General features: G+C 44.2%; 1 protein-coding gene across 1 annotated transcript in view; it reads right to left on the bottom strand.

Annotated features, from left to right (window-relative positions):
* Window positions 1-24,238, bottom strand: part of adamts3 (ADAM metallopeptidase with thrombospondin type 1 motif, 3) — a 353,285-nt gene that overhangs the window by 101,190 nt on the left and 227,857 nt on the right. The window contains exons 7-8 of the mRNA XM_029763911.1: window positions 7,140-7,223; window positions 5,769-5,925 (exon numbers count right to left, since the gene is read on the bottom strand). Coding sequence (XP_029619771.1) covers window positions 5,769-5,925; window positions 7,140-7,223 — 241 coding nt within the window. The remainder of the gene's footprint in view (window positions 1-5,768; window positions 5,926-7,139; window positions 7,224-24,238) is intronic.

The raw sequence follows: 24,238 nt of genomic DNA, 5'->3' as shown, positions 1-24,238 counted from the left end.
CCAAGGTGCACCGTATGTGTAGTTCCACATTTTATTTACTCTGTGAAACTATGCAATACATCACATAACTGAATAGACAAAACAACAAACTGTGACGCAGAGGAGAAACAAACACTACTCAAAAATAATCACCCCCAAAACCCAGGAAGAAAAACCCCTACTTAACTATGATCTCCAATTAGAGACAACGAGGACCAGATGCCTCTAATTGGAGATCATCCCAAACAAACCAACATAGAAATACAAAAACTAGAACTTAAGAACATAGAAATAGAACACATAGAATAAACCCCCCTGTCACGCCCTGACCTACTCTACCATAGAAAATAACAGCTTACCATGGTCAGGACGTGACACATTTACAACATTAACAATGTCTACACTGTATTTCTGATTAACTTGATGTTATTTTAATGGACAAAAAATGTGCTCTTCTTTCAAAAACAAGGACATTTCTAAGTGACCCCAAACTTTTGAATGGTAGTGTATATAAAAAAGGAAGGTCCTCTCACTGTCAACTGCGTTTATTTTCATCAAACTTAACATGTGTAAATATTTATATGAACATAACAATATTCAACAACTGAGACATAAACTGAACAAGTTCCACAGACATGTGACTAACAGAAATGTAATAATTTGTCCCTGAACAAAGGGGGGGTCAAAATCAAAAGTAACAGTCAGCCTCTGGTGTGGCCACCAGCTGCATTAAGTACTGCAGCGCATCTCCTCCTCACGGACTGCACCAGATTTTCCAGTTCTTGCTGTGAGATGTTACCCCACTCTTCCATCAACGCACCTGCAAGTTCCCAGACATTTTGGGGGGGAATGGCCCTAGCCATCACCCTCCGATCCAACAGGTCCCAGACGTGGTCAATGGGATTGAGATTCGGGTTCTTCGCTGGCCATGGCAGAACACTGACATTCCTGTCTTGCAGGAAATCACGCACAGAACGAGCAGTATGGCTGGTGGCATTGTCATGCTGGAGGGTCATGTCAGGATGAGCCTGCAGGAAGGGTACCACATGAGGGAGGAGGATGTCTTCCCTGTAATGCACAGAGTTGAGATTGCCTGCAATGACAACAAGCTCAGTCCGATGATGCTGTGACACACCGCCCCAGACCATGACGGACCCTCCACCTCCAAATCGATCCCACTGTAGAGTACAGGCCTCAGTGTAACACTCATTCCTTCGACGATAAACGCGAATCCGACCATCACCCCTGCTGAGACAAAACCGCGACTCGTCAATGAAGAGCACTTTTTGCCAGTCCTGTCTGGTCCAGCGACGGTGGGTTTGTGCCCATAGGTGACGTTGTTGCCGGTGATGTCTAGTGAGGACCTGCCTTACAACAGGCCTACAAGCCCTCAGTCCAGCCTCTCTCAGCCTATTGCGGACAGTCTGAGCACTGATGGAGGGATTGTGCGTTCCTGGTGTAACTCGGGCAGTTGTTTTTGCCATCCTGTACCTGTCCTGCAGGTGTGATGTTCAGATGTACCGATCCTGTGCAGGTGTTGTTACACGTGGTCTGCCACTGCAAGGACGATCAGCTGTCCGTCCTGTCTCCCTATAGCACTGTCTTAGGTGTCTCACAGTATGGACATTGCAATTTATTGCCCTGGCCACATCTGCAGTCCTCATGCCTCCTTGCAGCATGCCTAAGACACGTTCATGCAGATGAGCAGAGACCCTGGGCATCTTTCTTTTTGTGTTTTTCAGGGTCAGTAGAAAGGCCTCTTTAGTGTCCTAAGTTGTCATAACTGTGACCTTAATTGCCTACCGTCTGTAAGCTGTTAGTGTCTTAACGACTGTTCCACAGGTGCATGTTCAATAATTGTTTATGGTTCATTGAACAAGCATGGGAAACAGTGTTTAAACCCTTTACAATGAAGATCTGTAACGTTATTTGTATTTTTACGAATTATCTTTGAAAGACAGGTTCCTGAAAAAGGGACGTTTCCTTTTTTGCTGAGTTTATATACACACACACAGTACCGGTCTGTCACGCCCTGACCTGAGAGAGACGGTTTATTTCTCTATGTTGTTAGGTCAGGGTGTGGGGTGGGCATACTATGGTTTATATTTCTATGTTTTGGCCAGGTATGGTTTCCAATCAGAGGCAGCTGCCTATCGTTGTCTCTGATTGGGAAGCATACTTAGGCAGCCCTTTTCCCTCCTTGAGTTGTGGGATTTTATTTTTGTACTGCTGTGTAAAGCCTGCAAGACGTGACGGTCGTGTTCCATTGTTTATTATTTTGTTTAAAGTGTTCAGAGTTCTAATAAATATCAAGATGAACACATACCACGCTGCACCTTGGTCTACTCCTTTTGACGATCGTTACACGGTCAAACGTTTTAGATCACCTACTCATTCAAGGGTTTTTCTTTCATTTTTACTATTTTTTTTACACAGTAGAATTATAATAAAGACATCAAAACTATGAAATAACACATGGAATCATGTAGTAGCCAAAAAAGTGTTAAACAAATCAAAATATATTTTATATTTGAGATTCTTCAAATAGCCACCCTTTGCCTTGATGACAGCTTTGCACATTCTTGGCATTCTCTCAACCAGCTTCATGAGGTAGTCACCTGGAATGCATTTCAATTAACAGACATGCCTTCTTAAAAGTTAAGTGTGTGTGGGATTTCGTTCCCTCTTAATGTGTTTGAGACAATCAGTTGTGTTAAGGTAGGGGTGGTATACAGAGGATAGCCCTATCTTGTAAAAGACCAAGTCCATATTATGGCAAGAACAGCAAAAATAAGCAAAGAGAAACGACAGTCCATCATTACTTTAAGACATAAAGGTCAGTCAATACGGAACATTTCAAGAACTTTGAAATCAAGTGCAGTCGCAAAAACCATCAAGCGCTATGATGAAACTGGCTCTCATGAGCACCGCCACAGGAATGGAAGACCCAGATTTACCTCTGCTGCAGAGGATAAGTTCATTAGAGTTACCAGCCTCAGAAATTGCAGCCCAAATAAATGCTTCACAGAGTTCAAATAACAGACACATCTCAACATCAACTGTTCAGAGGAGACTTTGTGAATCAGGCCTTCATGGTTGAATTGCTGCAAAGAAACCACTACTAAAGGACACCAATAATAAGAAGAGACTTGCTTGGGCCAAGAAACATCAGCAATGGACATTTGACCAGTGGAAATTTGTCCTTTGGTCTGGAGTCCAAATTGGAGATTTTGGGTTCCAACTTCCGTGTCTTTGTAAGACGCGTGTGGGTGAACTGCTAGCCTCTTTACACTGGCTTCTTGTTAAGGCAAGGGCTAGTTTCAAGGTTTTACTGCTAACCTACAAAGCATTACATGGGCTTGCTCCTACCTATCTTTCCGATTTGGTCCTGCCTTACATACCTACAGCTACGCTACGGTCACAAGCGCAGGCCTCTTTACTGTACCTATGATTTCTAAGCAAACAGCTGGAGGCAGGGCTTTCTCCTATAGAGCTCACTTTTTATGGAATGGTCTGCCTATCTATGTGAGAGACGCAGACTCGGTCTCAACCTTTAAGTCTTTATTGAAGACTCATCTTTTCAGTAGGTCCTATGATTGAGTGTAGTCTGGCCCAGGGGTGTGAAGGTGAACGGAAAGGCTCTGGAGCAACGAACCGCCCTTGCTGTCTCTGCCTGGCCGGTTCCCCTCTCTCCACTGGGATTCTCTGCCTCTAACCCTATTAAAGGGGCTGAGTCACTGGCTTACTGGTGCTCTTCCATGCCGTTCCTAGGAGGGATGTGTCACTTGAGTGGGTTGAGTCACTGATGTGACCTTCCTGTCCTGGTTGGCGCCCCCCTCGGGTTCGTGCCGTCGGGGAGATCTTCGTGGGCTATACTCGGCCTTATCTCAGGATGGTAAGTTGGTGGTTGAAGATATCTCTCTAGTGGTGTGGGGGCTGTGCTTTGGCAAAGTGGGTGGTGTTATATCATGCCTGTTTGGCCCTGTCCGGGGGTATCGTCAGACGGGGCCACAGTGTCTCCCAACCCCTCCTGTCTCAGCCTCCAGTATTTATGCTGCAATAGTTTGTGTCAGGTGCTAGGGTCAGTCTGTTATATCTGGAGTATTTCTCCTGTCTTATCCGGTATCCTGTGTGAATTTAAGTATGCTCCCTCTAATTTTCTCTTTTTCTCTCTCTCTCTCTCGGGGACCTGAGCCCTAGGACCACGCCTCAGGACTACCTGGCCTGATGACTCCTTGCTGTCCCCAGTCCACCTGGTCATGCTGCTGTGCCAGTTTCAACTGTTCTGCCTGTGGCTGTTGGAATCCTGACCTGTTCACTGGACGTGCTACCTGTCCCAGACCTGCTGTTTTGGACTCTCTCTCTACCACACCTGCTGTCTCTGACTGAATGATCGGCTATGAAAAGCCAACTGACATTTACTCCTGAGGTGCTGACCTGTTGCACCCTCTACAACCACTGTGATTATTATTATCTGACCCTGCTGGTCATCTATGAACATCTTGGCCATGTACTGTTATAATCTTTGCTCCAAACAAATAAGTACAAAATAAATGAATAACTTAGTATGAAAAATGAGAGCCTGAAACTATAAATGTTGGATGGTAGAAAATACAACAGACTATTCTTCAGAGCAACTCCGGTATAACAAATAAATCCAGAATGTCTAAAATAAAATACAACTGTGATCACTCTAACCCGGTTGACTAGGTAACATCTGTTTTATTTTTTAACATGAAATAGTGCAGATGGCTGCTTCAACATCAAATAGTACAGCTGGCTGCTTCAACATCAAATAGTACAGCTGGCTGCTTCAACATCAAATAATACAGATGGCCGCTTCAACATCAAATAGTACAGCTGGCTGTTTCAACATCAAATAGTACAACTGGCCGCATCAAATAGTGCAGCTGGCTGCTTCAACAACAAATAGTGCAGCTGGCTGCTTCAACATCAAATAGTACAGCTGGCTGCTTCAACATCAAATAGTGCAGCTGGCTGCTTCAACATCAAATAGTACAGCTGGCTGCTTCAACATCAAATAGTGCAGCTGGCTGCTTCAACATCAAATAGTGCAGCTGGCTGCTTCAACATCAAATAGTGCAGCTGGCTGCTTCAACATCAAATAGTGCAACTGGCTGCTCCAACATCAAATAGTGCAGCTGGCTGCTTCAACATCAAATAGTACAGCTGGCTGCTTCAACATCAAATAGTGCAGCTGGCTGCTTCAACATCAAATAGCGCAGCTGGCTGCTTCAACATCAAATAGTGCAGCTGGCTGCTTCAACATCAAATAGTGCAGCTGGCTGCTTCAACATCAAATAGTGCAGCTGGCTGCTTCAACATCAAATAGTACAGCTGGCCGCTTCAACATCAAATAGTACAGCTGGCCGCTTCAACATCAAATAGTGCAGCTGGCTGCTTCAACATCAAATAGTGCAGCTGGCTGCTTCAACATCAAATAGTGCAGCTGGCTGCTTCAACATCAAATAGCGCAACTGGCTGCTTCAACAAATAGTGCAGCTGGCTGCTTCAACATCAAATAGCGCAACTGGCTGCTTCAACAAATAGTACTAAGAGTAACATTAGGAGGGCTTCTTCAAACACTACATTATGTGACTTAACATTTTCAGAACACTGCAGGCCCGGTAGGGAGCTGGAATGAAGTCAGTAAGACTGACAGAAGGAGGAAACAGTACACATGGGGTAATCCTGGACCAGCCCTACATTCCAGGGGGTTAGAGGTACGGGTTAGGGTCAGAGTTAGGGATCAGGGGTCGTGGTCTTACCCTGCATGCCTGTGGGTCCAAAGCCCTGTCTGGTCAGGAAGATGGCGTGATCATGGTGCTCAGAATGGTCATGGTCTGCCTTCTGCTGAACGAACGCCCAGCGACACACATTCTCCAGACTCCTGGACGGGTTCCCTCGTTCTATCAGGCTGATGGACTGACAGGACAGACACACTGTTAGAACCTGATAGCATGGTGCTAGCAACACCAAGGTCATGGGTTCAATTCCCTCAAGGATCACAAACACATGCTGTAACCAGTAGTGGTGCGTGGGTAAAATCACGTCATATTACAACATATGTGTTGTGATAATTGTGTTTTCTCTATAACCTATTAGTTTATATTCCTTGACACCGTGATATATAGGCCTAAAGGAAGAGACAATAAGTGGCAGAATAAATTCAACCACACCTTTGGTTCATCACAAAACCAGATAGCAACATCTGTCCAGTGAAGTCCACAAAGCATATTGACTCACCCAGAAATGCCGTCCCCCTCTCTTTCATGACTCTGTCATACAGTACACACTTTTAGTTTTTGTTGTCCTAGGCTACCTTGCTCGCTAGGCTAACTTCCTTGGGGCAACGATGCCCCAGGCCAGCTAGTTAACATTAGCCTATTACAACTAGCTACATATTGAACTTCCATCCTCTCAGACCAGGGGTACAATGCATGAATTTATGGTTGGATCAGAACCGTCATTATAATCATTGGCCAGTACGGAGAATTAAGTAAAACCACAAATCCCTATCTCCATCGATGGGTAATTTAGGAAAAGGGACAATTTTAGATAGTTAACTAGCCATTGGAGGCCAACGACACAACGAGATGCAACAATTCACATTTTTTTTGTAAATTACATTTGGCTTGTGATTGGGGTGAAGCCAAATCCAAACTGGCTTCCCTTGACACTTTAGTTTTGATAAATTAAGCTCACTCAGTTTAGCTCAATGCTGATTGACTAATATTATTATAATTCGTTATCAAGGGAGGCCAAATGCTCGCTGGCTTCTCTTGCGTTCAATGCCACGGGCGGCAACAATGCCATACTCTTTTTGACCAGACAGCATCAGATAGATGGCCTACACATACTGAGACAGAGGGGCGCTGTTTCGCTAGCTCGGATGCTTTCTCCAGTGAGATACATTCAGCCTCTTCCGAGTTGAAGGACAATTATGAAACACAATTTTTTGTGGAAGCCTGGCTTCCCTTGGCATCCATGAATACACACCACTGGCTGTAACTGTATGCACTCACTGTACTGTGGTTGTGGATAGAATAATCTTCTAAGTGGTATCCTACTTAGAGCCTGCTTTATCTAAGCGGTATCTATAGAGCCTACCTTATCTAAGCGGCATCTTTAGAGCCTACCTTAGCATAGCCCAGCATGATCATCCTCACCAACACCACATTAATATGGACTCCTAGAGACTCATCGTGGTAGATCTCATTCACCTGAAACAGACAGCAAGACAGGATCGAAAACAGACGGTAAAACAGGACTGATACTCACAGCAAAACAGGACTGAAACAGGCAGTCAGACAGGACTGAAACACACATCAATGCAGGACTGAAACACTCAGCAAGACAGGACTGAAACAGATGGTAAGACAGGACTGAAACACACAGCAATACAGGACGGAAACAGGCAGTCAGACAGTAAGACAGAATTGAAACAGACGGCAATATGGTATTGAAACAGATAGTAAGAAAGTATTGAAACAGACAGTAAGACACAGACAGTTAGACAGCGAGTCGATGCGTGAGGAGGAGACAATGAGTTGAATACAAAGTCTCTCTCCTTCACATCTTCTTTAAAAAAAAAATATTTCACCTTTGTTTAAACAGGTAGGCCAGCTGAGAACAAGTTCTCATTTACAACTGCGACCTGGCCAACATAAAGCAAAGCAGTTCGACACACACAACAACACAGAGTTACACATGGAATAAACAAACATACAGTCAATAATACAGTAGAAAAAGTCTATATACAGTGTCTGCAAATGAGGTAAGATAAGGGAGGTAAGGCAATAAATAGGCCATGTGGCGAAGTAATTACAACATACCAATTAAACACTGGAGTGATAGATGTGCAGAAGATGAATGTGCAAGTTGAGATACTGGTGTGCAAAGGAGCAAGATAAATAAATAAATACAGTATGGGATGAGGTAGTTGGATGGGATATTTACAGATGGGCTATGTACGTGCAGTGATCTGTGAGCTGCTCTGACAGCTGGTGCTTAAAGCTAGTGAGGGAGATATGAGTCTCCAGCTTCAGTGATTTTTGCAGTTCGTTCCAGTCATTGGCAGCAGAGAACTGGAAGGAAAGGCGGCCAAAGGAGGAATTGGCTTTGGGGGTGACCAGTGAGATATAGCTGCTGGAGCGCGTGCTACGGGTGGGTGCTGCTATGGTGACCAGTGAGCTGAGATAAGGCAGGGCTTTACCTAGCAAAGACTTGTTGATGACCTGGAGCCAGTGGGTTTGGCGACGAGTATGAAGCGAGGGCCAGCCAAAGAGAGCATAAAGGTCGCAGTGGTTGGTAGTATATGGGGCTTTGGTGACAAAACGGGTGGCACTGTGATAGACTGCATCCAATTTGTTAAGTAGAGTGTTGGAGGCTATTTTGTAAATGACATCGCCAGAGTCGAGGATCGGTAGGATGGTCAGATTTGTTGGCAGCATGAGTGAAGGAGGCTTTGTTGCAAAATAGGAAGCCGATTCAAAATTTTATTTTGGATTGGAGATGCTTAATGTGAGTTTGGAAGGAGAGTTTACAGTCTAGCCAGACACCTAGGTATTTGTAGTTGTCCACATATTCTAAGTCAGAACTGTCCAGAGTAGTGATGCTGGAAGGGCGGGCAGGTGCGGGCAGCGATCGGTTGAAGAGCATGCATTTAGTTTTACTTGCATTTAAGAGCAGTTGGAGGCCACGGAAGGAGAGTTGTATGGCATTGAAGCTCGTCTGGAGGTTAGTTAACACAGTGTCCAAAGAAGGGCCAGAAGTATACAGAATAGTGTCGTCTGCGTAGAGGTGGATCAGAGAATCACTAGCAGCAAGAGCGACATCATTGATGTATACAGAGAAAAGAGTCGGCCTGAGAATTGAACCCTGTGGCAGCCCCATAGAGACTGCAAGAGGTCCGGACAACAGGCCCTCCGATTTGACACACTGAACTCTATCAGAGAAGTAGTTGGTGAACCAGGCGAGGCAGTCATTTGAGAAACCAAGGCTGTTGAGTCTGCTGATAAGAATGTGGTGATTGACAGAGTCGAAAGCCTTGGCCAGGTCGATGAATACGGCTGCACAGTAATGTCTCTTATCGATGGAGGTTATGATATTGTTTAAGACCTTGAGCGTGGCTGAGGTGCACCCATGACCAGCTCTGAAACCAGATTGCATAGCGGAGAAGGTACAGTGGGATTCAAAATGGTCGGTGATCTGTTTGTTAACTTGGCTTTCGAAGACCTTAGAAAGGCAGGGTAGGATAGATATAGGGCTGTAGCAGTTTGGGTCTAGAGTGTCTCCCCCTTTGAAAAGGGGGATGATTGCGGCAGCATTCCAATCTTTGGGAATCTCAGACGATACGAAAGAAAGGTTGAACAGGCTAATAATAGGGGTTGCAACAATTTTGGCAGATCATTTTAGAAAGAGGGGGTCCAGATTGTCTAGCCCGGCTGATTTGTAGGGGTCCCAGATTTTGCAGCTCTTTCAGAACATCAGCTATCTGGATTTGGGTGAAGGAGAAATGGGGGAGGCTTGGGCGAGTTGCTGTGGGGAGTGCAGGGCAGTTGATCAGGGTAGGGGTAGCCAGGTGGAAAGCATGGCCAGCCGTAGAAAAATGCTTATTGAAATTCTCAATTATAGTGGATTTATCGGTGGTGACAGTGTTTCCTAGCCTCAGTGCAGTTGGCAGCTGGGAGGAGGTGCACTTATTCTCCATGGACTTTACAGTGTCCCAGGACTTTTTTAGTTTGTGCTACAGGATGCAAATTTCTGTTTGAAAAAGCTAGCTTTAGCTTTCCTAACTTCCTTAAAAAGTTGCATATCGTGGGGGCTATTCGATGCTAATGCAGTACTCAGGATGTTTTTTGTGCTGGTCAAGGGCAGACACGTCTGGAGTGAACCAAGGGCTATATCTGTTCCTGGTTCTACATTTTTTGAACGGGGCATGCTTATTTAAGATGGTGAGGAAGGCACTTTTAAAGATTAACCAGGCATCCTCTACTGACGGGATGAGGTCAATATCCTTCCAGGATACACTGGCCAGGTCGATTAGAAAGGCCTGCTCGCTGAAATGTTTTAGGGAGCGTTTGACAGTGATGAGGGTTGGTCATTTGACCGCAGACCCATTACGGATGCAGGCAATGAGGCAGTGATCGCTGAGATCTTGGTTGAAAACAGCAGAGGTGTATTTGGAGGGCAAATTGGTTAGGATGATATCTATGAGTGTGCCCGTGTTTACGGATTTGGGGTTGTACCTGGTAGGTTCATTGATAATTTGTGTGAGATTGAGGGCATCAAGCTTAGAGTGTAGGATGGCCGGGTTGGCAGCTAGGACATCCGGGTTGGCAGTGTGCTAAAGCAGTGAATACAACAAACTTAGGGAGTAGGCTTCTAGTGTTAACATGCATGAAACCAAGGCTTTTACGGTTACAGAAGTCAACAAATGAGAGCCCCTGGGGAATAGGCATTGCAGGGCCTGGATTAACCTCTTCATCACCAGAGGAACAGAGGAGGAGTAGGATAAGGGTACGGCTAAAGGCTATAAGTACTTGTCGTCTAGTACGTTCAGAACAGAGAGTAAAAGGAGCAGGTTTCTGGGCGTGATAAAATAGATTCAAGGCATAATGTACAGACAAAGGTATGGTAGGATGTGAATACATTGGAGGTAAACCTAGGCATTGAGTGATGATGAGTGATGATAAACCAGCTTATGTCACCACATGCATGGGAGGTGGAACTAAAGGGTTGGCTAAGGCATATTGAGCAGGGCTAGAGGCTCTACAGTGAAATAAGACAATCACTAACCAGAACAGCAATGGACAAGGCATATTGACAATAGGGAGAGGCATGCATAGCCAAGTGATTATAGGGGTCCAGTGAGTAGCTAGGCTGGCTGGAGACACGGCGATTCAGACAGCTAGCAGGCCGGGGATAGCAAGCTAGCAGAAGTGCCTTAGAGGGACATCGCGACGGAGGAAGTCTGTTATAGCCTCCTCGTTGGGAGCCTCCTCGTGCGGTTACGTCGATAGACCATTCGTGATGGAGTAGTAGGGTTCCGTGTAGCAAAGAGGTCCAGTCCAACTGGCAAAATACGTATAGTGGCCCAATAAATTGGCCGATGGATCTCTTCAGCTAACAGTCCAATATGCTCTAGACAGCTAGTGGGCCGCGGCTAGCAGGCTAGCAGATGGGCATTCAGGGGACATCGCGACGGAGGAGCCTGTTGGAGAAAAGAAAAAACTCAGGCTGATTACGTCGGTTGTCCAGTCATGAATGAGCTCCGTACCAGCAGTAAAAGGGGTCCAGGCCAATTGGCAAAATAGGTATTGTAGCCCCGGAGTGGCTGATGGACCTCTTCAGCTAGCCGGGAAATGGGCCTAGCATGGGCTAGCTCCAGGCTAACTGGTATTTGCTTCGGGACAGAGACGTTAGCTAGCAGGCTGCGATGATCCAGGTGAAAAGGTTCAGAGCTTGCGATAGGAATCCGGGGATATGGAGAGAAAATAGGTCCAGTATGCTCTGGTTTAAATCGCGTTGTGCAAACTGGCGAGAGTTTTCTGAGCTAAAGGTTAGCTGATGACTGCTAGCAGTGGTTAGCTGACTACTAGCTAGTAGCTAGTTAGCTGGCTAGCTTCTGTTGGGGGATTCCGGTTCAGAAGTAAAGAAAAATACTTTAGAAAAAAACCAGATCCACACCACATTGGGTGAATCGGGTTGCAGGAGAGTATTTTGAAGTTGAAGTTTAGAAAAATATAAAAAAGATATGCGAAGAAAAATATATAAAAAGATATACATGAAACACGACAAGACGAGGACAAAGATGTCTGACTGCTACGCCATCTTGGAAAGATGACTCATACAGTGGGTTATCTTCTAACCAGATGGCAGAGGTACAGATGGACTGCTTCACACTAGAGAGGACAGGAAATATAGAGACAAGCCTGATAACCCAGAGTTCTACCCTACAGGGGTACTGACATATTATTATTATTATTTTTCTGTACATTATATGATGAACAGTGGAGCGTACTATGCATCCACTCTGCCTCACACCTCTGGTCTCTTCTGTTGGTGAGAAGAGAAGCTAGACCATGTAATGGCTGGATCACACCTCTCGCGTCAGTACACACTGGTTTAGGGAGGTTCAGAGAGATTCAGACAGGTTTAGAGAGGTGCAGAGAGATTCAGACAGGTTGAGTTTATTTACATTTTTTACAGAGACAGTGCACATTAATCATCATTTCAGAAAAAGTGCAGTCCCTGAGCAGGTTATTAACTTCATCGGGGTAGGGGGCAGTATTTTGACGTGATGATGAGCGTGCCTGTAGTAAACTGCCTGCTTCTCAGGCCCAGAAGGTAGGATATGCATATTGTTAGTAGATTTGGATAGAAAACACTCTGAAGTTTCTAAAACTGTTTGAATGATGTCTGTGAGTATAACAGAACTCATTTGGCAGTCAAAAAAATCCAACCAGGAAGTGTGGAAATCTGAGGTTTGTAGTTTTTCTAGTGATTCCCTATCCAGTATACAGTATCAATGGGGTCATTTTGCACATCCTAAGGCTTCCACTAGATGTCAACAGTCTTTAGAACGTTGTTTCATGCTTCTACTGTGACTGGGGAGAGAATAAGAGCCATTGGAATCAGATGACTGAGAAAATGACATGAGCTCAATCGTGCGCAGTCACATGAAAGTTAGCTGTGTTCCTTTTCATTTCTGAAGACAAAGGAATCGTCCGGTTGGAATATTATGGAAGATTTATGATAAAAACATCCTAAAGATTGATTCTATACATCGTTTGACATGTTTCTACGAACCGTAATATAACTTTTTGGACTTTTCGTCTGAACTCACTGCGCGAGCACAGTGGATTTGGATTACTCGACTGAATGCGCAAACAAAATGGAGGTATTTGGACATAAAGATTAACTTTTTTCGAACAAAACAAACATTTATTCTGGAACTGGGATTTCTGGGAGTGCATTCCGATGAAGATCATCAAAGGTAAGTGAACCTTTATAATGTTATTTTTGTCATTTCTGTTGACTCCAAAATGGCGGGTATCTGTTATGGCTTGTTTTGATATCTGAGCGCTGTACTCAGATTATTGCAAAATTTGCTTTCGCCGAAAAGCTTTTTTAAAATCTGACACAGCGGTTGCATTATGGAGAAGTGTATCTATAATTCTTTGAATAACAGTTGAATATTTTATCAACGTTTATGATGAGTATTTCTGTAAATTGATGTGCTCATTCACCGGAAGTTTTGGGAGGCAAAACATTTCTGAACATTACACGCCAATGTAAAATGTTTTTTTTTGATAGAATTATGAACTTTGTCGAGCAAAACATACATGTATTGTGTAACATGAAGTCCTATGCGTGCCATCTGATGAAGATCATGAAAGGTTAGTGATTAATTTTAGCTGTATTTCTGGTTTTTGTGACGCCTCTCCTTGCTTGGAAAATGGCTGTGTGGTTTTTCTTGTCTAGGCGCTGTCCTAACATAATCTAATGTTATGCTTTCGCCGTAAAGCCTTTATGAAATCGGACAATGTGGTTGCGTCCCACATACCCCAGAGAGGTTTTAAGAACCATCACATTAACAATCCTGACAGACAATGAGAACATGCAGAGCAACATAGGACAAGCAACACATAGCAGACAGACAGAGCAACATAGGACAAGCAACAAGTAGCAGACACAGACAAAGCAACATATGACAAGCAACATGTAGCAGACCGAAAGACAGACAAACATACGACAAGTAACATGTAGCAGACAGACTAGGCAACATAGGAAAAGCAGCATGTAGCAGAGAGACAAAGAGATAGACAGAGCTACGTAGGACAAGCAACGCGTACAGCGCATTCGGAAAGTATTCAGACCCCTTGACTTCTCCACATTTTGTTACGTTACAACCTTATTCTAAAATGTATTAAATTGTTTTTTTCCTCATCAATCTACACACAATACCCCATTATGACAAAGCAAAAAACTGAAATATCACAATTACATAAGTATTCAGACCATTTACTCAGTACTTTGTTGAAGCACCACCAACCCTGATGTCCTAGCCATGTCTGAATTCTGGTTTAGGAAGGCCACCAATAATTCTGAAATTTCCATCCCCAACTACAACATTTTCCATCAAGATAGAACTGCCAAAAGGGGGCGGAGTTGCAATCTACTGCAGAGATAGCCTGCAGAGTTCTGTCATACTATCCAGGTCTGTGCCCAAAATATCGAGCTTCTACTTTTAAAAATCCACCTTTCCAGAAATAAGTCTCTCACTGTTGCCGCTTGTTATAGACCCCCCTCAGTCCCCAGCTGTGCCCTGGACACCATATGTGAATTGATTGCCCCCCATCTATCTTCAGAGTTCATACTATTAGGTGACCTAAACTGGGATACGCGTAACACCGTCCTACAATCTAAACTAGATGCCCTCAATCTCACACAAATTATCAATGAACCTACCAGAAACAACCCTAAATCCGTAAACATGGGCACCCTCATAGATATCATCCTGAACAACTTATCCTCTAAATACACCTCTATTGTCTTAAACCAGGATCTCAGCGATCACTGCCTCATTGTCTGTGTCCGTAACGGGTCCGCGGTCAAACGACCACCCCTCATCACTGTTAAACGCTCCCTAAAAAACTTCAGCGTGCAGGCCTTTCTAATCGACCTGGCCCGTGTATCCTGGAAGGATATTGAACTCATCCCGTCAGTAGAGGATGCCTGGTTGTTCTTGAAAAGTTATTTCCTCACCATCTTAAATAAGCATGCCCCGTTCCAAAAATGTAGAAATAAGAACAGATATAGCCCTTGGTTCACTCCAGACGTGACTGCCCTTGACCAACACAAAAACATTCTGTGGCGTACTGCATTAGCATCGAATAGCCCCCACGATATGCAACTTTTCAGGGAAGTCAGGAACCAATATACACAGTCAGATAGGAAAGCAAAGGCTAGCTTTCTCAAACAGAAATTTTCAGCCTGTAGCACTGATTCCAAAAAGTTTTGGGAAAATGTAAAGTCCATAGAGAATAAGTGCACCTCCTCCCAGCTGCCCACTACAGGCTAGGAAACACTGTCACCACCGATAATTTCAATAAGCATTTTTCTACGGCTGGCCATGCTTTCCACCTGGCTACCACTACCCCGGCCAACAGCTCTGCACCCCCCACAGCAACTTGCCCAAGCCCCCCCCCACTCGCTTCTCCTTCACCCAAATCCAGATAGCTGATGTTCTGAAAGAGCTGCAAAATGTGGAACCCTACAAATCAGCTGGGCTAGACAATCTGGACCCTCTCTTTCTAAAATTATCCACTGAAATTGTTGCAACCACTATTACTAGCCTGTTCAACCTCTATTTCGTATCATTTGAGATCCATAAAGATTGGAAAGCTGCCACGGTCATCCCCCTCATTAAAGGGGGAGACACTCTAGACCCAAACTGTTACAGACCTATATCCATCCTGCCCTGTCTTTCTAAAGTCTTCGAAAGCCAAGTTAACAAACAGATCACTGACCATTTTGAATCCCACCATATCTTCTCCGCTATGCAATCTGGTTTCCGAGCTGGTCGTGTGTGCACCGCAGCCACGCTCAAGGTCCTAAACGATATCATAACCGCCATCGATAAAAGACAGTACTGTGCAGCTGTCTTCATTGACCTGGCCAAGGCTTTCGACTCTGTCAATCACCGTATTCTTATCGGCAGACTCAATACCCTTGGATTCTCAAATGACTGCCTCGCCTGGTTCACCAACTACTTCTCAGATAGAGTTCAGTGTGTCAAATCGGAGGGCCTGTTGTCCGGACCTCTGGCAGTCTCTATGGGGGTGCCACAGGTTTCAATTCTCGGACCGACTCTTTTCACTATATACATCAATGATGTTGCTCTTGCTGCTGGTGATTCTCTGATCCACCTCTACGCAGACGACACCATTCTGTATACATCTGGCCCTTCTTTGGACACTGTGTTAACAAACCTCCAAACAAGCTTCAACGCCATACAACACTCCTTCCGTGGCCTCCAACTGCTCTTAAATGCAAGTAAAACTAAATGCATGCTCTTCAACCAATTGCTGCCCGCACCTGCCCGCCCGACTAGCATAACTACTCTGGACGATTCTGACTTAGAATTTATGGACAACTACAAGTACCTAGGTGTCTAGTTAGACTGTAAACTCTACTTCCAGACTCACATTAAGCATCTCCAATCCAAAATAAAATCTACAATCGGCTTCCTATTTTGCAACAAAGCCTCCTTCACTCATGCTGCCAAACATACCCTCATAAAACTGACAATCCTACTGATCCTTGACTTCGGCGATGTCATTTACAAAATAGCTTCCAACATTCTACTCAGCAAAGTGGATGTAGTCTATCACAGTGCCACCCGTTTTGTCACCAAGGCCCCGTATACTACCCACCACTGCGACCTGTATGCTCTCGTTGGCTGGCCCTCGATACATATTCGACGCCAAACCCACTGGCTCCAGGTCATCTACAAGTCTTTGCTAGTTAAAGCCCCGCCTAATCTCAGCTCACTGGTCACCATAGCAACACCCACCCGTAGCACGCGCTCCAGCAGGTATATTTCACTCGGCATCTCCAAAGCCAACACCCCCTTCGGCCGCCTTTCCTTCCAGTTCTCTGCTGCCAATGACTGGAATGAATTGCAAAAATCACTGAAGCTGGAGACATATCTCCCTCACTAACTTTAAGCATCAGCTGTCAGAGCAGCTTACCGATCACTGCACCTGTACACAGCCCATCTGTAAATACCCCACCCAACTACCTCATCCCCATATTGTTATTTATTTTTGTTGCTCTTTTGCACCCCAGTGTCTCTACTTGCACATCATCATCTGCACATCTATCGCTCCAGTGTCAATGCTAAATTGTAATTATTTCTCCACTATGGCCTATTTATTGCCTTACCTCCCTAATCTTACTACATTTGCACACACTGTACATAGATTTTTGTATTGTGTTATTGACTGTACGTTTGTTGATGTGTAACTCTGTGTTGTTGTTTTTGTCACACTGCTTTGCTTTATCTTGGCCAGGTCGCAGTTGTAAATAAGAACTTGTTCTCAACTGGCCTACCTGGTTAAGTAAAGGTGAAATAAAAAAATAAAAATAAAATAAAATAAAAGCACCTTTGGCAGTGATTACAGCCTCGAGTCTACTTGGGTATGATGCTACAAGCTTGGCACACCTGTATTTGGGGAGTTTCTCCCATTCTTCTCTGCAGACCTTCTCAAGCTCTGTCAGGCTGTATGGGGAGCGTCGCTGCACAGCTATTTAAAGGTCTCTCCAGAGATGTTTGATCGGGTTCAAGTCCGGGCTCTGGCTGGGCCACTCACGTACATGTCCTGAAGCGACATCGGCATTGTCTTGGCTGTGTGCTTAGGGTCATTGTCCTGTTGGAAGGTGAACCTTTGCCATAGTCTAAGTCCTGAGCGCTCTGGAGCATTTTTTCATCAAGGTTCTCTCTGTGTTGTCACATTCTATGTTGTTGTATTAGGTCTCTCTTTATGTAGTGTTGTGGTGTCTCTTGTCGTTATTTGTGTTTTGTCATACATTTTTAATCCCAGACCCCATCCCCGCAGGAGGCCTTTTGCCTTTTGGTAGGCCGTCATTGTAAATAAGAATTTGTTCTTAACTGACTTACCTATTTAAAAAAAAGTTCAATAAAAAAATAATTCTTAAATGGAATAAGTTTGGCACCACCAAGACTCTTCCTGGAGCTGAGCAATTGGGGGACTCTGGAGGAAACCTGGTACCATCCCTACGGGGAAGCATGGTGGTGGCAGCATCATGTTGTGGGGATGTTTTTCAAAGGCAAGGACTGGGAGACTAGTCAGGATCGAGGGAAAGATAAACAGAGCAAAGTACTTTCTTTATTTAACCTTTATTTAACTAGGCAAGTCAGTTAACCTGTTTTGGGGACTGGTTTTCGTTCGGAATTTCGCATGACTGACATGCCCAAAGTAAACTGCCTGTTACTCAGACCCAGAAGTTAGGATATGCATATACAGTGAGGGAAAAAAGTATTTGATCCCCTGCTGATTTTGTACATTTGCCCACTGACAAAGAAATGATCGGTCTATAATTTAAATGGTAGGTTTATTTGAACAGTGAGAGACAGAATAACAACAAAAGAATCCAGAAAAATGCATGTCAAAAATGTTATAAATTGATTTGCATTTTAATGAAGGAAATAAGTATTTGACCCCCTCTCAATCAGAAAGATTTCTGGCTCCCAGGTGTCTTTTATACAGGTAACGAGCTGAGATTAGGAGCACACTCTTAAAGGGAGTGCTCCTAATCTCAGCTTGTTACCTGTATAAAAGACACCTGTCCACAGAAGCAATCAATCAGATTCCAAACTCTCCACCATGGCCAAGACCAAAGAGCTCTCCAAGGATGTCAGGGACAAGATTGTAGACCTACACAAGGCTGGAATGGGCTACAAGACCATCGCCAAGCAGCTTGGTGAGAAGGTGACAACAGTTGGTGCGATTATTCGCAAATGGAAGAAACACAAAAGAACTGTCAATCTCCCTCGGCCTGGGGCTACATGCAAGATCTCACCTTGTGGAGTTGCAATGATCATGAGAAAGGTGAGGAATCAGCCCAGAACTACACGGGAGGATCTTGTCAATGATCTCAAGGCAGCTGGGACCATAGTCACCAAGAAAACAATTGGTAACACACTACGCTGTGAAGGATTGAAATCCAGCAGCGCCCGCAAAGTCCCCCTGCTCAAGAAAGCACATAGACATGCCCATCTGAAGTTTGCCAATGAACATCTGAATGATTCAGAGGACAACTGGGTGAAAGTGTTGTGGTCAGATGAGACCAAAATGGAGCTCTTTGGCATCAACTCAACTCGCCGTGTTTGGAGGAGGAGGAATGCTGCCTATGACCCCAAGAACACCATCCCCACCATCAAACATGGAGGTGGAAACATTATGCTTTGGGGGGGGGTTTCTGCTAAGGGGACCGGACAACTTCACCGCATCAAAGGGACGATGGACGGGGCCAGGTACCGTCAAATCTTGGGTGAGAACCTCATTCTCTCAGCCAGGGCATTGAAAATGGGTCGTGGATTGGTATTCCAGCATGACATTGACCCAAAACACACGGCCAAGGCAACAAAGGAGTGGCTCAAGAAGAAGCACATTAAGGTCCTGGAGTGGCCTAGCCAGTCTCCAGACCTTAATCCCATAGAAAATCTGTGGAGGCAGCTGAAGGTTCGAGTTGCCAAACGTCAGCCTCGAAACCTTAATGACTTGGAGAAGATCTGCAAAGAGGAGTGGGACAAAATCCCTCCTGAGATGTGTGCAAACCTGGTAGCCAACTACAAGAAACGTCTGACCTCTGTGATTGCCAACAAGGGTTTTGCCACCAGGTACTAAGTCATGTTTTGCAGAGGGGGTTAAATACTTATTTTCCTCATTAAAATGCAAATCATTTTATAACATTTTTGACAAGCGTTTTTCAGGATTCTTTTGTTGTTATTCTGTCTCTCACTGTTCAAATAAACCTACCATTAAAATTATAGACTGATCATTTCTTTGTCAGTGGGCAAACATACAAAATCAGCAGGGGATCAAATACTTTTTTCCCTCACTGTACTTGGTAGCATTGGATAGAAAACACTCTAAAGTTTCTAAAACTGTTAAAATAATGTCTGTGAGTATAACAGAACTGATATAGCAGGTGAAAACCCAACGAAAATCCAACCGGATTTTTTGTTGTTGTTGAGCTCCCATCCAATTCAAATGTGAAGCTATTGAAAATGATGACTTCCGCCTCCCAGATTGCAGTTCCTATGGCCTCCCAGATTGCAGTTCCTATGGTTTTCTATCTGGATGTCAACAGTCTTTATACATGGCTTCAGGCTTGTTTTTTGAAAAACCAATGAGGAATAGTAGATTATCTATGTGGAGAACTAAAGCAAAAGTAGTCTCTTTGTACGCATGAACATGGGTGCGCTCTTCATTATTTTCCTTCCCTATTGAACATACTATTCTCCGTATGAAATATTGTCGTTTATTTAGATATTAGACTACCTGAGGATTAATTAGAAACATCGTTTGACTTGTTTGGACAAACTTTACCGGTAACTTTTGGGACTTCTTTGTCTGCATGTTGAACGGGTGGATTACTGAACTCAATGACGCCTACTAAACTGACTTTTTGGGAAATAAAGAAGGACGTTATTGAACAAAACGACCATTCATTCTGTAGCTGGGACCTTTGGGATTGCAAACAGAGGAAGATCTTCAAAGGTAAGTGATTTATTTTATTGCTATTTATGATTTTGTGACGTCTGTGCTGGTTTGAAAACATGTTGTTGTGAGGCGCTGTCCTCAGATAATCGAATGCTATGCTTTCGCCGTAAAGCCTATTGTAAATCGGATAACGCGGTTTGATTACCAAGATTCTAAGCTAAAGAATCATGTATGACAGTTGTATTTTCATGAATGTTTAATATTACGATTTTGTGCGCTCCGATTTCACCAGATTTTGTCAAATTTGACCCTGCGCTAAGAGGTTTTAAGAACCAATTCTTACTTACAATTCTTACTTACAATAATCGCCTACACTGGCCAAACAGCGCTGGGCCAATTGTGCGCTGCCCTATGGGACTCCCAATCCCGGCCAGCTGTGATGCAGACTGGATTTGAACCAGGGTCTTTGTAGTGACGCCTCAAGCACTGAGATGCAGTGCCTTAGACCGCTGCACCACTCGGGAGCCACTGTGTTCTTGGGGACCTTCAATTCTGGAGAAATGTTTTATTACCCTTCCCCAGATCTGTGCCTCAAAACAATACTGTCTCGGAGCTCTAGGACAATTCCTTCGACCTGGTTTTTGCTCTGACATGCACTGTCAATTGTGGGGCCTTATATAGACAGGTGTGTGCTTTTCCAAATAATGTCCAATCAATTGAATTTACCACAGGTGGACTCCAATCAAGTGGTAGACACATCTCAATGGAAAGGATGCACCTGAGCTCAATTTTGAGTCTCATAGCATTGCGTCTGAATACTTATGTAAATAAGGTATTTCTGTTTTTAATTTTTTATAAATTAGCTAACATTTCTAAAAACCTGATTTCACTTTGAGGATTTTATGAGGATATGTTGTTTTATTTAATACATTTTCGAATAAGGCTATAACGTAACAAAATGTGGAAAAAGTAAAGCGGTCTGAATACTTTCCGAATGCACCGTACCAGACAGACAGACAGACAGACATAGGACAAGCAACACGCAGACAGACAGTCAGAGCAACATAGGACAAGCAACACATAGCAGACAGATAGACAGACAGACATAGGACAAGCAACACGCAGACAGACAGACAGACAGTCAGAGCAACATAGGACAAGCAACACGCAGACAGACAGTCAGAGCAACATAGGACAAGCAACACGTAGCAGACAGTCAGAGCTACATAGGACAAGCAACACGCAGACAGACAGACAGAGCAACATAGGACAAGCAACACGTAGCAGACAGTCAGAGCAACATAGGACAAGCAACAGACAGACAGACAGACAGACAGACAGACAGACAGACAGACAGACAGACAGACAGACAGACAGACAGACAGACAGACAGACAGACAGACAAGCAACACATAGCAGACAGATAGACAGAGCAATACATAGCACGCAGACACAGAGCAAAAGCACAAAAACTAAACTAAATACATAAAAGCAACAAACACCTCACCAGCTAGGACCAGTGTATAACAATAATATAGTAATCAGGTCTACTCTGCTGTGTGTCATAGTACTAATGGAAGCTAGCTCTACTCTGCTTTGGGTCATGGTCATAAAGGAAGCTAGCCCTACTCTGCCGTGGGTCATGGTACTAATGGAAGCTAGCTCTACTCTGCTGTGGGTCATGGTCATAAAGGAAGCTAGCTCTACTCTGCTGTGGGTCATGGTCATAAAGGAAGCTAGCTCTACTCTGCTGTGGGTCATGGTCATAAAGGAAGCTAGCCCTACTCTGCTCTGGGTCATGGTCATAAATAAAGCTACCCCTACTCTGCTATGGGTCATGGTACTAATGGAAGCTAGCTCTACTCTAATGTGGGTCATGGGCATAAAGGAAGTTAGCCCTACTCTGCTGTGGGTCATGGTCATAAAGGTAGTTAGCCTTGTGGGTCATGGTCATAAAGGAAGCTAGCCTTGTGGGTCATGGCCATAAAGGAAGCTATCCCTACTCTGCTATGGGTCATGGTCATAAAGGAAGCTAGCTATACTCTGCTATGTGTCACGGTCATAAAGGAAGTTAGCCTTGTGGGTCATGGTCATAAAGGAAGCTAGCCTTGTGGGTCATGGCCATAAAGGAAGCTAGCCCTACTCTGCTATGGATCATGGTCATAAAGGAAGCTAGCTATACTCTGCTATGTGTCACGGTCATAAAGGAAGCTAGCTCTACTCTACCGTGGGTCATGGTCATAAAGGAAGTTAGCCCTACTCTGCTGTGGGTCATGGTCATAAAGGAAGTTTGCCTTGTGGGTCATGGTCATAAAGGAAGCTAGCCTTGTGGGTCATGGCCATAAAGGAAGCTAGCCCTACTCTGCTGTGGGTCATGGACACAAAGGAAGCTAGCTCTACTCTGCTGTGGGTCATGTTTATAAAGGAAGCTAGCCTTGTGGGGCATGGTCCTAAAGTAAGCCAGCTCTACTCAGCTGTGGGTCATGGTTGTAAAGGAAGCTAGCCCTACTCTGCTATGGGTCATGGTCATAAAGGAAGCTAGCTATACTCTGCTGTGGGTCATGGTCATAAAGGAAGCTAGACTTGTGGGTCATGGTCATAAAGGAAGCTAGCCCTACTCTGCTATGGGTCATGGTTGTAAAGGAAGCTAGCCCTACTCTGCTATGGGTCATGGTCATAAAGGAAGCTAGCCCTACTCTGCTATGGGTCATGGTTGTAAAGGAAGCTAGCCCTACTCTGCTATGGGTCATGGTCATAAAGGAAGCTAGCCTTGTGGGGCATGGTCATAAAGGAAGCTAGCCTTGCAGGTCATGGCCATAAAGGAAGCTGCCTTGTGGGTCATGGTCATAAAGGAAGCTAGCCCTATTCTGCTGCGTGTCACGGTCTATTCCATCTGGTTTGCGCTTAGTGGGACTATCATTTGTTTTTCAATAGGTCAATGATCCAACACACCTCCAGGCTGTGTTTTTTTAAATGTTTTAATTAATCTTTATTTAACTAGGCAAGTCAGTTAAGAACAAATTCTTATTTACAATGACGGCCTACCCCAGCCAAACCAGGACGACGCTGGGGAAAATGTTCACGGATCTATGGGACCACTGCACCACTCGGGAGCCTGTGTAAGGGCTATTTGACCAAGAAGAAGAGTGATGGAGTAATGCATCAGATGAACTGGCCTCCACAATCACCCGACCTCAATCAATTTGAGATGGTTTAGGATGATTTGGACTGCAGAGTGAAAGAAAAACAGCCAACAAGTGCTCAGCATATGTGGGGACTCCTTCAAGACTGTTGGAAAAGCATTCCAGGTGAAGCTGGTTGAGAGAATGCCAAGAGTGTGCAAAGCTGTCATCAAGGCAAAGGGTGGCTACTTTGAAGAATCTCAAATATAAAATATTTTGATTTGTGTAACACTTTTGTGGTTACTACATGATTCCATATGTGTTATTTCATCATTTTGATGTCTTCACTATTATTCTCCAATGTAGAAAATAGTAAAAATAAAGAAAACAGATGGAATGAGTAGGTGTGTCCAAACGTTGACTGGTACTGTTACACAAACTTCAATTTAGCAGGAGGAAACAGGGACTAGAGATATACACAGACCTCAGTTTAGCAGGAGGAAACAGAGACTAGAGATATACACAGACCTCAGTTTAGCAGGAGGAAACAGAGTAAAGAGATTTACACAGGCCTCAGCTTAGCAGGAGGAAACAGAGGAAACAGGAACTAGATATAAGTGTCAAATGTGCCGAATACAACAGGTAGACCTTACCGTGAAAAGCTTACTGACAAGCCCTTAACCAACGATGCAGTTTTAACTATATTTTCTTAAGAAAATATTTACTAAATAAACTGAAGCAAAAAAGGTACAATTTTAAAAAGTAACACAGTAAATAGTTTAGCAGAAGGAAAAAGAGGAAACAGGGACTAGAGATATACAGTGCCTTGCGAAAGTATTCACCCCCTTGGCATGCCTA

Source organism: Salmo trutta, chromosome 9 (assembly GCF_901001165.1).
Source record: "Salmo trutta chromosome 9, fSalTru1.1, whole genome shotgun sequence".
In the NCBI taxonomy this organism is placed as follows: domain Eukaryota; kingdom Metazoa; phylum Chordata; class Actinopteri; order Salmoniformes; family Salmonidae; genus Salmo; species Salmo trutta.
The sequence above is the reverse complement of the archived record's forward strand: the minus strand, read 5'-3'. Positions and strand labels throughout refer to the sequence as shown.